The 13,021-nt window shown below is 45.6% G+C and overlaps 1 protein-coding gene across 1 annotated transcript in view; it reads left to right on the forward strand.

Moving 5' to 3' along the window:
- CTDSP1 (CTD small phosphatase 1) overlaps window positions 1-13,021 on the forward strand; it is a 38,464-nt gene that overhangs the window by 16,577 nt on the left and 8,866 nt on the right. Inside the window, exons 3-5 of the mRNA XM_020792082.3 lie at window positions 5,618-5,766; window positions 7,378-7,479; window positions 10,543-10,599. Coding sequence (XP_020647741.1) covers window positions 5,618-5,766; window positions 7,378-7,479; window positions 10,543-10,599 — 308 coding nt within the window. The remainder of the gene's footprint in view (window positions 1-5,617; window positions 5,767-7,377; window positions 7,480-10,542; window positions 10,600-13,021) is intronic.

Raw genomic sequence — 13,021 nt, forward strand, 5'->3', positions numbered from 1 at the left:
TGGGAACCACCATGCTGTGGTTTCCAAACCACTGATCGCACTAGCTGTCTTCCTGTTCATTCTGAATTCAGACATCCTTTAGGACAGTGGTTCTTAACCTTTATTACTCGGATGCTTTTGAACTGTAACTCCCAGAAACCCCAGTCAGGACAGCTGGTGGTGAAGGCTTCTGGGAGTTGCAGTCCAAAACTCCTGAGCAACCCAAGGTTAAGAATCAGTGCTTTAGGAGACCACAGTTAGTCTCCTCCTGCTGCCCTGTTGCAACGGGAGTGAATTTGCAAGGCTGAGCAGAGACAAAAAGAAAAGCAGGCAGGCCAGCAGCTCTGAATCATGGATTGTTTAAAGTACATTAGGGCAAACAATGCTAGGGCATTATGCCTGACCTGTGCTGGCTGGTGCTAGGTTTCCCAGGGTGCAGCTAGATATCAGGGCCACAGATCCTTGTGTGGGTCTCACCAGTTCTTTCTAAAGTGAAACTGGGGGAGGGGGGAGCGCTTTGTAAGTGCAGCATGAGTAAGACAGAGAAACCGCTATCTCCCCACACTTTGTCCTTGTTAAAACATTTTTATGGGATTTTTCTCCTAGCAGGGGTGACTTATAGTCAATGTCCCAATGGATGAAAAACTGCTCAATGCTGGGGGAGAACTGGTTTCAGGAGGCAAGGGGGAATTGGATGGTGGAAGGTTCAGTTCCTTCCACCTAGCTGACCAGGTCTTGCTGTTTACGGACTAGTCTTGTATTTGTGTGCTTGAGTGGTCAGCATAGGTGACTAGGACTTGCACGCTGGAGAGTGTGTGAGTTGGCCAAGGAGGGGTGGCGTGGTCCATTCCAGCTCTCTTCCCAGGACAGAAATGAAGTGAAGTGAGTGGTTAAATATAAGAAGGCACCTGTCTTCAACTCTGGTGTAAACATGCTCCTCTTGGTTCCTTCTTTGCCAGCCCCAGTAGGCCTGTACAATTGCATGAATGGCCAAGTTTGCAAAAGGTTTCTGCTGGCTTGCTGTTGCATCTTATATACGTTATTGGTGTGAACAACCATAAAGGGAAGGCTTGGAAAAACAAAGCTGTGCTATAAAACACCAAAACAGACAAGCTGTGTGGAATAAGACTGGCTTTTTTTTTAACCCACAAGAAAGGAGGCACTTTTTAAACTCCACCCTGCAGCTAGGCAACATTGCTATCTCAATGAACCCTGTTAGCACCCAAGACTCCTTTGCAGGCAGCACCCAGAGCTATTCATTAGCTGTTATTGCACCTTTGAGCTGCCTTCAACCTGCAGAGAGGGATTAACCCCTAAGTTACCATTTTCTCTTGAGTGTGGTCCCTTTCTGTCACTAAGGCAGCACAATCCTATGCCCTGTGGTGACTGATCTAAGCCGCAGGCCCGGTTCTGCACAAAGGGATGCGATGGTCACCTCTCATTTAGCTCTCAAAAAAGTAAAATTATGACTGAGCTGCCTTTCCTTGGATTACAGGGGGATGCTGACGTGAGCGACTGTTCCTTTATTTAAAATGAAAATAAGTATGTCCCTGCCTATGAGGAGCTAAGCTAAAACCCTTCACCCTGGTATCTGATTGTTGTTTGTTTGTTTCTTTGTTTCTTGAGAGTCTGAGGACTGTCCCCACTCTATTTCCCACCAACCCCAGACTTCAAAGGGCCACCTATCCTGTTTTTTTTCAAAACCAGAAGTGACCAGAAGATAAATTTACCATCCTTTTTTGCCATCCTTTTCATCATCCTTTAACCACCTTCACTGCCATCTATTTTAATTTATCTTGTTGGTTATTATATTTGTTTGAATGTATGTATTATTTAATGTTTTTTATCGTGTTTTGATACTGTGTGGTTTATTTTGTTGTTAGCCGCCCAGAGTGGCTTGTTTGCCAGATGGTGTGGGTTATAAATCCAATCAATCAATCAATCAATCAATCAATCAATCAATCAATCAATCAATCAATCAATTCTGATTTTGAAAAACAAACAAACCCAAATCTGTCTTTAATCCAAGATAAGTGTAAGTGATATAAAATAGCATTAAAAGGAAGCGTTATATCCCTCTTCATGCTTGTAATGGGTGTTGGCAAGACTGAAACGGGCAGAGGAAGGTAGGGGGAGGAGTTTTTTAAAAGGACTAAATATTGTGGCACATTAAAGACTTAACAGATTTGTTTCAGTGTGAGCTTCTGTGGATCAAAACCCACTTCTTCAGACCCACTGAAATAAAGCTGTTAGCCTTTAAGGGTGCCGCAATATGTTGTCCTTTTCCCACCCACCTCCTTGCCCCACCTTTTCCCCCCTTTAATGTCGCCAACATGCCGAAGCAGACTAAAATGGATGCTTTTTTTTTTTTGGAACTTGCTGAAAGCAATGTGCTGGGTTCAATTTGGAGCAGGGTAGTAGCTGTTGTTTTCTACGATGAGGGATGCTTGAGGAGCCATGGCGGCCTTTTCTGAGGCTCACAAGGTGAGCAATTCCCACTCCTGAAACAGAAAAACATCCAATTACCTGAACCTTCCTCCTGTAGTCCCACTTTATCCATGGATTCACGTTCAGGTTTTAGCATCTTCCGTCTAGCTTAGCTACACCATGTAGTTTAGCTACAAATCTTTGGCCGGGGTCTTCTTTTGTTCTGCTCAGTCCATGATGGTAAATTTTGGAGCCATTGTTTTAGGGTAAGATGTACAGCAACCCTTGGAATGCTCTACTTGGTTTTTTTGTGTAGAGGAAACCTGCTACTTGAAACTCCTTGCTGTTCAGTGCTGCCATTGTCCAGTGAGGCAGGAACGCCCCCCCCCCCATTGCTTCTCTCATACCCTGAGTCTACTTAAGTGGGTGGGAGTCAAGCTGAACAAGAAGGTCACCTGAGGACATAAAGTTCAGCTATAGAAGTGTACCATCATTGCATGCGAGGCTAACTTATAGAAGTCATTACCACAGGATGTGGTGAGAGCTGTTGGCTTCCATGGCCTGCTTAGAATTATTAGGCTCATTTTCTGTGTGTTTATTAACAGCTAGTAAACATGACTATTTCATTAATGATAGCAGTAGTAAATGTACTTGGTTGAAAACACCACGGCTATGAATACCAAAGGATGGGAACAGACAACAGGGGATGACCGTACTTCTGAGCTTCTAAAGTTATCCATTCTGCTTGCATTGAGATCAGGGTGGGTTTTTGTTGTTGTTTTGCAGAATTCGATAGTTAATTTTAATCCCTTGTGTTGTCATGTGACTCCTGGATTTGCCTTCAGACTGAGATTGACTCTTATGGGCCACAGTGGAATCAGAGAGAAAATATGATCATCATCCAGTGATACATGAGGCGTGGGCAACACTGAGACTGCAAATCCCCTTTTTCCTGCTCCTGAGACCGTCTCCCCACATTGACTTAACTATTTCTAAAACCCATGCCAGTGAAACCATGTTCTGAGTTTTCTCCCTCCTTTTTTTTCAGGAGGGAAAAACGTAGGGCTATAGGGTCACACAGGGCTCTATGGTAAAGGTGGAAACACCGACACCCTTCCATGCCACTGAAACAGGGCAGTTCTCACCACATTTTATAGATATACAGTAGACGGTATAGCTCCTAAAGATCTGTGGGACATATGTGTACACCTACAGCTTTCCAACACAACAAAATTGCCCCCCTCTACTGCTGTATACACCTGCCAGGATTAAGTCTCACTGAACTCAGGTGGGCCGACTGGTCAGTAAATATGGGAACCATCACACACACACACACACAAAATCCACCTTTCCTTGCTGGTACTGTAGATTTCCCCTAGCCGCTCACTCACAGCCCCTCCTTTTCTAGCAGCCTGGTGTCTGTGATCCAGGGCATCTTAAAGGAGCGAGAATCTCATTATCTGGGGCCGGATTAGGGAGCAGGAACCACTCACAGCAAAAGGATTAGATGAGGGAGTGAATTTAATCCAGAGCCTCAGAGATGGCACATGATTTTTTTTTTTAAAAAAAGACAAAAAACAACAACACCTTAAACTTCTCCTGGTGCCAGGAGCCACATGCATGACAGAGGAGGAATGGGGGCATATTTTTCCCATTCGTGGAGAACTAGGAAAGGATGCTTGTGTGGGGTATAGTAAGAAAAGTGAGGGCTTTCTATGAAATGTGGAAGAAAAAGGGGGCCCTGCTCTGAAGGCTAGGAAACTGGAATTAAAACTACTGCTTGAGTCTGGAAGTCCTTTTTCCAAGCTAGCGTCACCCGCTTTTAGCCTGGTCTCCCGCTGTCCCTTATGCCACACCCAACGGGGCCTCCCTTGTCCACTTTGTGCCTCCACTCCACCCCACTGGATCCACTTATCCCATTTGATCTCTCTTCTACCAAGCGTTGCACTTTCTTCCTCCTCTTAGTCCCGGCTCCTAACGTGCCCGCTTTGCCTGGCACTTTCCAATCTTCCCCCAGAGAGATGTATCTGTCCTTTTCATGGGAAACCCAGTGTGTCTGATCCACTGTCTGGAACTGATGGATTCATTTGGTTGTCCACCTGGGACCTGTGGTTAATGATGCAGAGTTTTGAATTTTTGGTTAAATTCCTCTAGCTGTGTGGCAGCAGTGCAGGGATTCACAGAGCAGAATAGATACCAGCTCCCCAGAGCAGTTCAGCCCTTTTCTCATTATCTGACATTCACAGTCTCAATAACTCACTCTGAGACATTAGTAATAGAAAGAATAAAAGGCTTCATTACTTGCAATTGAACAGATCAAACATCAAACTGATAAACATGACTGCTTTTAGCAATACTTCAAAAGACTTCCGGGGGGGGGGGGGGACAGAGCAGAGAGGCAGGACCCTCTTTGAACTTAGAGGGAAGGAAGAAATGATGGGTTAGTGCTGGATGGATTGAGGTCATCTAAGTCCAGAAAGGTCCCTCCCAGTCAAACCTGCTAAAGGCAAAATATATGGCTGGAAAAACTCCAGCAGTTAATACTCCTGTGTTTTGTGTTTTCTCCCTTGCAGTAGCAAACTTATTCTTTAAAAATACACACGTACTCCAAATTTTTATTCATAGTCCATTGTGACTATACATGCACCACGTTAAAGAAAAAGCACGATAGCAAAAATCAATAATTAGAGCTACACACTGAAACAAACCTAGAGGTAGCTCCATAATGTTAGGCAAAAAGCGTAGAACAAGGATGTACAACCCATGATCATCCTCTGCAAATCCTGTTCTGCACTGCGATGGCCTCCCTTTCTCTCCTCTTCATCAGGCAAGCGTCTTTCTATATCCATCTATGGCACAGAACCACAGCCCATATAAGTCCGTGGCAAATGCAACCCTCTCCATCCAAGCACAGAGAAGGTGGGAAACCTTTAAGATGCTGAGGCAGCTTGTTGCAGTCTTTTCCCATACTGTTTGGGAAGGGGGGGTCTCCACACTTTGGAAAAGGGGGCCCGTCCAAAGTTTGCATGAGGGAGAATGAAAGGAAGTCCCTGTCCAAAGCCAGGCTACGTACGCATGGCTGAAACGTGTACTGTGGGCAGGATGGTGAAGAACCCTTCTCTGCAGCTGGAACAGGATGAGGGAGGGAAGAGGACTGGACAGGAGAGCCCTCCGATTCCATGATGACGTGGGTTGTGTCTCTCTCTTCCAGGTGCTCAAAACCAATCACCTTCCAAGAAGCCCAGGAACCGCAGCATCTTCCAGTCCCTCTTTTGCTGCCTTTGCCATGACAACTCAGAGCCTATCCCTGTCAACAACAACGCCCCACTACTGGTGGAAGAAAATGGCTCGGTGACCAAGGTAGGCCCAGCTCTCAGTCAGGTAGCCTGGTTTCTTCACACCCATTGAAACAATGGAGGGTCAGCATCCTTTCTGTGAGGGTTTTGTGGGCAGCCCAGGCCCCATCTTTTGGGGGCACCCTAAAGGGGGAGTTTACTCTTTTTTTGGAGTACAGTTCCCAGAATCCCATAGCCAGCATGGCAGTCTCTGCTTAGAGCAGTAGATCTGGTTAACTAAAGAAGTGTTCAGATTCCCTAAAAGGAACATCCCTCCCTATACACCATCTTTCTGTTTTCCTTTTATTCTGTTACCTTTCTCCTCATCGGTTATATTTCAAGCATAATTGCTAGCCTCGTGCTAATAGTCTCAGTGCCCAAACTGTTACCTATCAGGCTGGAACTGGGAGAGTGCTCTCCAGTCTTAACAGGCCCTTGTCCTATGGTCCAGAGCCATGTCCATCTCACAAGAGCCGGACAGCCTTTGAGGAATGCACTTTTGGATCATTTAATATGTACTAGTTAGCCTTCTGTGACACGTTAGTAAACCCACCCAGCCCCCCGTACTTATAGGGAAGGCACTTAAAGTTCTGGGCATGCATTTGGGTCTACCTGGCAACCCAAATACTAGAGATCTGCCTTTTTTAAGACAACACTGAGAGATAAGACAGGTGGGCCCAGCTCTTCTGGTATTTGAAGCCCAAACTAGTAGTTTTTCTGAGCTCTATTTAACATTTTTAACCATTCCACTTCCCCCAAACCAGCTTGCCAGGGTTATCTTTTGGTCCTTCTATGATATCCCAGGATTTATTGTCTGATGCCCATAGATGCTGGAGAGCTGGAGTATGCCACTCGCTCTAGTTATCAATACTGTATAGTAGTGTCATTTTTTAATCCTCTTGCGAAGCCTAAGGGACTGCAGAGGGCGTAGCAAATACATAAGGTTCTTGCTTAGATTAGGTTGCCAGCCAAGTCAGCGGCTTCACTGGAGCCTTTAATCATCACCACCACCTAAGGCGGCTGAATTATGAGTTCCTTCTAAGCCGACAGTGAAAGTTGAGTAGATTTAAGAACTTCCTCCTGATCCTTGTTCCTGGCGCCCTCTGGTGCCCACTTGTTTAACTGCAGTTGCCCTGGCTTGTGTTTAGAGCTGGCTCTCCCTTGTATTAGAGTGTGATCCACCTCAACCCAGGCACTTCCTGTCAGCCCATATCCAAAAAACAACAACACAGATTTTGTGCCTGCAAGGTCACAGGGTATGAAATGAGCTTAGAATGAAAAAGATACTTCAGCTGCCAATCCTTCTGCCTCGGTGGCCTCTTCCTGTCTAACTCCTGCTCCCTAGACTGAAATCCTGGTGAACAGCTAGAGTGCTCCCCCCACCCCCCAGGTCCCAAGCACTGGTTTGGAAAACTGGCATCAGCAGGGACTGCGAGGAGAGAACCTCCATTTTTCTAGAGGATACGCGGGGGAAACTGGTGGTCTCAAGTGCCTTGATGTAGACTGGACTCGCAGATCACCCTGCACAATTGTTAAAAGGCTGGGTTCTTCACTTCGGGTTCCCATCATCTCTCACCCTGTTATCCCTCACAAAGCATCCTCCCCCCTTCCTGAATGCATATGTGCCTCTCTACAGGCGACTGTCAGGTACCTGCTACCAGAAATCAAGCCACAAGATGCCAGCAAAATTTGTGTGGTCATCGATTTGGATGAGACGTTGGTGCACAGCTCCTTCAAGGTCAGTCCATCCCTAAATGTCTTTTCACGTCCATGAATGCATGCTGGAGGCAGGCGGGGCGGGCCCTTTTCTGACACTGCTCACTTGTTCCATCTTTATGTACTTCCCTATTTCTAAGAGGGTGTGTCTCCTGCATTTCCACTGCACCACGTTTCCTCAGCCTGGATCCCTTCAGAGGTTGTTGGACTCTAATGTCCATCATCCCCTACCACTGGCCATGTTGGCTGGAGCTGCTGGGAAGGGAGATCTAACATTCATCTGAAGGGCTGCATGTTCCCCTTTCTTGCACTCAACAAGGATGCCTAAATTGCTTTCCACCCACCTTTTCCCAGATTCCTAAGAGGTGGGGGGGAGCTCCTCAGTATCCCCTCCCCCAGCATCCTATCAAATTAGGGCCGTGACCAGAGGTGGGGGTATCACTGAGCAGAATGAAGTGATTGTCTCCAGCAGATGATCCTGGTTGTTGCAAAAAAGAGAATTATATTAGAGAGCAGCAAATCATTATTTATTTATTTTTGTTTAATTGCATTTTGTTACTCCCAGGCAAGGTGCTTATGAGATTTTGTGTCCCCCCCCCCCCCGTCCCCAGGGTCCAAAATAGCCCAGCCATACTTGGGTCCTGTTTGGTCCTTCACTTTGAAGGGTCTGCCTTTGAAGAGAGAACCATTTACTGCTCCACCTCATTCTCCAACCTTCCCATCCTGAAAGGGCTGTTTATGTCAAGGCTAGGTTTGTGTGAACTGCAATGAATTGTTGCCGATTGATTAAGAAGGGCAGCTAGGAGAGAATCAAGGGGAAAGTCCAGCTGAGAAACAGTAGGGAGGACAGCAGAAGCCCCGTCGTGCTCCTTTCTACAAATTTTCCTCATGCTCAGGCTTTTCTGTCAACAGAACTGTTGCAAAGGGCAGCACTGTTTAAAAGGAGAGTGAAAATCCATAGAATAAACAGCAGATACATCAGTGGTAGCAGCCACTGGGGGCATTTTTGTTCTCCGCTGTTGCTATGTTACTTTCAAAAACATGTTTTCCCTGAAAAACTGTATCACCAGAAAAGGCAGCATGTGACCCACAGACGACACACTCCTGTTTTTCTCGCTCCAAGACCCACCTCTAGACGACATCACACCCCCTCCCTTGCTGCAGTATATACGTATCTCTGGTGTGTGCATTCATACGCGGGTGTATATGCTTGTATATGTATATAAACACAGATGTAGGTTTGTTGCATGCCATCCAGTCACTCATTCAAGGTTCATAGAGATGTTCAAGGAGTGGTTTACCATTGCCACCACCATTCCCAGTGAGTTTTCATAGCCAAGTGGAGATATGAACCCTGGTGCTAACACTCTGCCCACCACATCAGTTATTCATATATATCTCTTGTCTAAAAGGAGAAACACAGATCTGGCACCTCCTCTGGTTTGTTTTAGAGCTTCCTCTAAAAATAAGGATGTGGTGGTTTGCTTTCCCTTCCCAGTTTACTTCCTTTTTCGGATTAAAAAAAAAAACCAACAGAAATCTACAAGGGCGAGGGAGAGGCCTGAACTGGCTCCTGGCACTGCCAGAGGTGCCCACCCAGGCTGTAACTCTTACATTACTTGTTGGTGGCTTTTTTTTTCAGACTGTTACCCCGTCTTCCTCCCAAAGACCTGGAGGAGGACAGTAACTCTTCTTATCTCTACTTGCTGCATCCTTTCTCAGCCTTGTACCTCCTGTGTGTCTTGAAAGTCCCATCATGCCTTACCATTTGGATCTGCTAGGTTGGGCTTCATGGGAGTTGTAGTTGCAAACACCTGGAAGGCACAAGGTTGGGAAAGACTGTCTAATGGAGTCTTGCACCACGGAGTGCGAGTTACAGGATTGATGCTGAAATCTGAGAGTTGTGAGAGAGGCCAGTTGTCTCCCTCTCCTTTCCCAGGGAATCCTGCGGATCAGGTGGTGCAGAAGTACAGGGAATGCAAGGAACAACAGCAGTATCAGAGTGCCTCGTGTCTCGGCTGCACCCTCTGCAGAGGGTTTTGTCACAATAGCTATATGTTACTTCCAGTGTCGCAGGCAGGATGTTCCAGAGAACACAAGCAAGAGAATGCTCTTGTCTTCTGTCCTGCTTGTAAACTTCCTGCAGGCTTCTCTTGGTCAGTGTGTCAGCTTCTAATTGGCCTTTTTTTTCTAATCCGAGATTAATTTTTCAGAAACAATCTGTCAACCTGGTGGTTCTTATATTCTGACCTCCTTTATTTCCATACTATTCCCAGACTTCAAAATGCAATCCAGAATTGTAGCTCCAACATACCCCTATATAATCTACTATTCCCTTCCTCCTGACTTCAGCTGGAGCTGAAACCCTATAGAATTTAGAGTTCTTATCAACCTGAATGGAGTAACATTCTAAGGACATATCTATATAACTAACTGCCTTTTAAAAAAAATCAATGTAACCGGGTTGTACAAATTTATTTTCCTGGTCATGGCACTGAGATTTCTGTGCTACAAAATGGTGTGTGTGTGTGTGTGTGTGTGTGTGTGTGTGTGTGTGTGTGTGTGTGTGTGTGTGTGTTTCTGTTTGTGTCTTCACCTTTTTTCTTGCTGAGATGTGTTCAACATCTCCTTCACAAATCCAAGAGATCCAGTCAAAGTCTGCTCAGATATAACTATCCAGATAGTGGATAGTGGCTGGGATTTCTCATTGATCCCTTTAAAGGCTTAATTTACAACTTATTAAAGAAGGATCCCACTTTGATTCCTGCTGCAGAAGGACAGGAGTGGGGTGAGGCGGGAAGTGGAGACTATGGCTTACATATTGTGGGCAGAGCAGAGGTTTGACATGGGCCTTGTTCCAGAGGTTGAGTAGACTACTTGTGGACTTGCAACTCCCAGAAGGTTGGCTGTAGGATTCTGGGAGTTGGAGTCCAAAAATAACCTCTCCAAGCTCTGCCTGCTTCAATAAGTCTGAAGAAGCCGTTGCCAAAGAAACCTATTGAGGTAAGAATTGGTGAGAATAGTTGTGGTCATAGAGGAACCCAGCTGAGATCTAACATGCCAATTGTCTTGCATCTTTCCCCAGCCAGTGAACAATGCAGATTTCATCATCCCAGTGGAGATTGATGGAGTGATGCACCAGGTATGGAGATTATGGGGTCATGCATTAATGGGCAAAGAAGGACTGGAGGGAGGGGACAGTGCCATCTTCAGGTGGAACGAGCGGTCCAGAATAGAGCTTGAATTGCAAAAGGAGATTGTGGAGTAATTGTGTGATGCAACATTCAAGAGGTGGAAAAAAAAAACTCCATCAAACTCAGCTGGGGATGGGTGGGTTGGCTGGTTGTAATGGAAGCTGGGAGTGAACTTTTCCCTGCTCCTGTTCTTCTGTCTCAGTTGTGCTCGGCACCCCTCCTTCTGAAGGCTGTGACCAGGTTCAAGTAATCCAGGATAGGCTGTAGGTACTGCAGTCAGCCTGTTCTCGATTACTTGGCCTTGGAGGCGGCCAGCTGCATCGGCCGGAGTGAATATGTGACTTCTGTGAACCAGGCTTTGAGAGCCAGAGTGATTCTAGGATGGCCTGACCACACTTTTTCATCTCAGGGGTGGCAACATCTCACATTAAACACTGAGTACCATGTGTCGAGACGGGGGAGAAAAGAAACCTCAGTTTCTCTGTGTGAAGGATGTCTCGCCTGTGAGTCAGCCAATGGACCCAGGATAGTATATGACAAACTCAAGTCTTGAAGCAGCTTTTTGGGGGACCAGCATGCATAAGACCCCAGGATTGTATTCCTAAGGTCAGCCAGGGCCTCTAAAACAAATACCACCCCGATCTCTCTGCCCAAACTTTGGGACCACTAATCCTGAACAATCCCTTACCATCTCCTCCTGAAAACTCTGTTACCTGGCTTGTTTTTAATTTTCTCTGTCCTTCTCAGTAGCTCACTCACTGTCGGTCCCCAACATAAAAGGTTGGCACTAAAATTTATTTAGCTTCATTTTCACACCTGTTTTTTTTAACTTTGGCTTCAGAGAGCTTCTGAATTTTGTAACAGCCAGAACATTGAGAACTTGGTGTGGTCACAACCAGGCTTTGGAGTGCCATTCAAATGACTATCCTTCTGTCTGTGTTCCTGATTAGAGATGGGCATGAATCAGAAAAAAATGTAATTTGTTTTGATTCGTGATTCATCAGGTCGACAAATGTATGATTTTTTTTCTGATGACTCGATGAATCAATGCATCAATTCATTTTTTAAATTTAAAACCCTATGAAATGCCCCCCTGAGCATTTAGGGAGACCAGATTTTCAGGGAAGCTTCCCCTGACTTGCCTCTACAATCCTTGCAAGTTTGGTGAAGTTTGAGTTTCAAATGTCTTAGTTATACACTCACAAGTAGGGCCCCACCAGGAAAGTTCCCGACGGTCACCTAGAGACACCAAAATTACAGAGAAGCTTCTACTGACTCTCCTCTATGTGCTTCAACACTAACATTTCAGGCTCTTCTGATGTATGTTACCCTGACAGGCTCATTCCCCTAGACACATTAGAACACATAAACACACTTGCACAAAAATGTATCAGTTCATAGGCTTGCTTGTGCACCAATATAAGCTGTGTAATTTGCCTGCCATCCTCTGCCCAGGACAATGGGTGAGACTCTCTCAAACGGGACATGTAGAAGCTGCCTAGGCTCATCCTTTAGAAGAAGCAGTGACGGAGGTGCAGCCCCATGAAACCCTCCTCAAAACTGTGGGTCAGGAAGCTGGATAGCTCAGTGGTTTAAGTATCTGGCTGCAGAGGCAGAAATTGGGAGTTTGATTCCCCCACTGTGCGTCCTTGACAGAGGCTGGACTTAGAGATCCACCTCTGCAGTTCTAAGATCAAGAATTCTTTTCCCAACCCCTTTTTAGGGAGGGAGTTTCTTCAGAAAGTAATGGGGCTGAAGTTCCTTCCCCTTGTCCTGCTCCAAAGATATACAGGAACATGGCTGGTCCTTCAGTCATTAGCTGCCACCCCTTGTTATTGTGCCTATATAATCCTCTTTCTTCTGCAGACACACAAGCACACAGTCCTTCTGTTCTGCCTTAAACAAACAAACAAACAAACAAACAAACAAACAAACAAACAAACAAATGGACATCCTAATTTTAGGCATTTTTTTAAATCAAACATGCCACAGAAAGAAATTGTATCCATAAATATTGGTCATATTAACTTGCTCTTGTTGCTGTAGTATTTGAATTCATTCTATTAGAGGTGGTGGATTACCTGTTTTTCACTCACTTTGCTGGGCAATTGGCTGGTTTTGCTTGGAACTAAAACCTCACCTTTTTCTCTTCCCATGAAACGAGTCAAGCTGTGGGCTGTGTGTCTTGGTTGCTGGCAGTGGCACCTGACCCAAGTAAAACCAGGCTCACCGTTCACAAAGTCAATAGGGCCTCCACGTCAAAAACTAAATGCTCTTTCATTAAGATCTGAAAGGGGTATCTAGGAAAGCATTACAGTGGTGATAAGGAGAGAGATGTCAAATGTTATATAGGTCCTTATCCTTTCACAC

Source organism: Pogona vitticeps, chromosome 1 (genome assembly GCF_051106095.1).
Source record: "Pogona vitticeps strain Pit_001003342236 chromosome 1, PviZW2.1, whole genome shotgun sequence".
Taxonomy (NCBI): domain Eukaryota; kingdom Metazoa; phylum Chordata; class Lepidosauria; order Squamata; family Agamidae; genus Pogona; species Pogona vitticeps.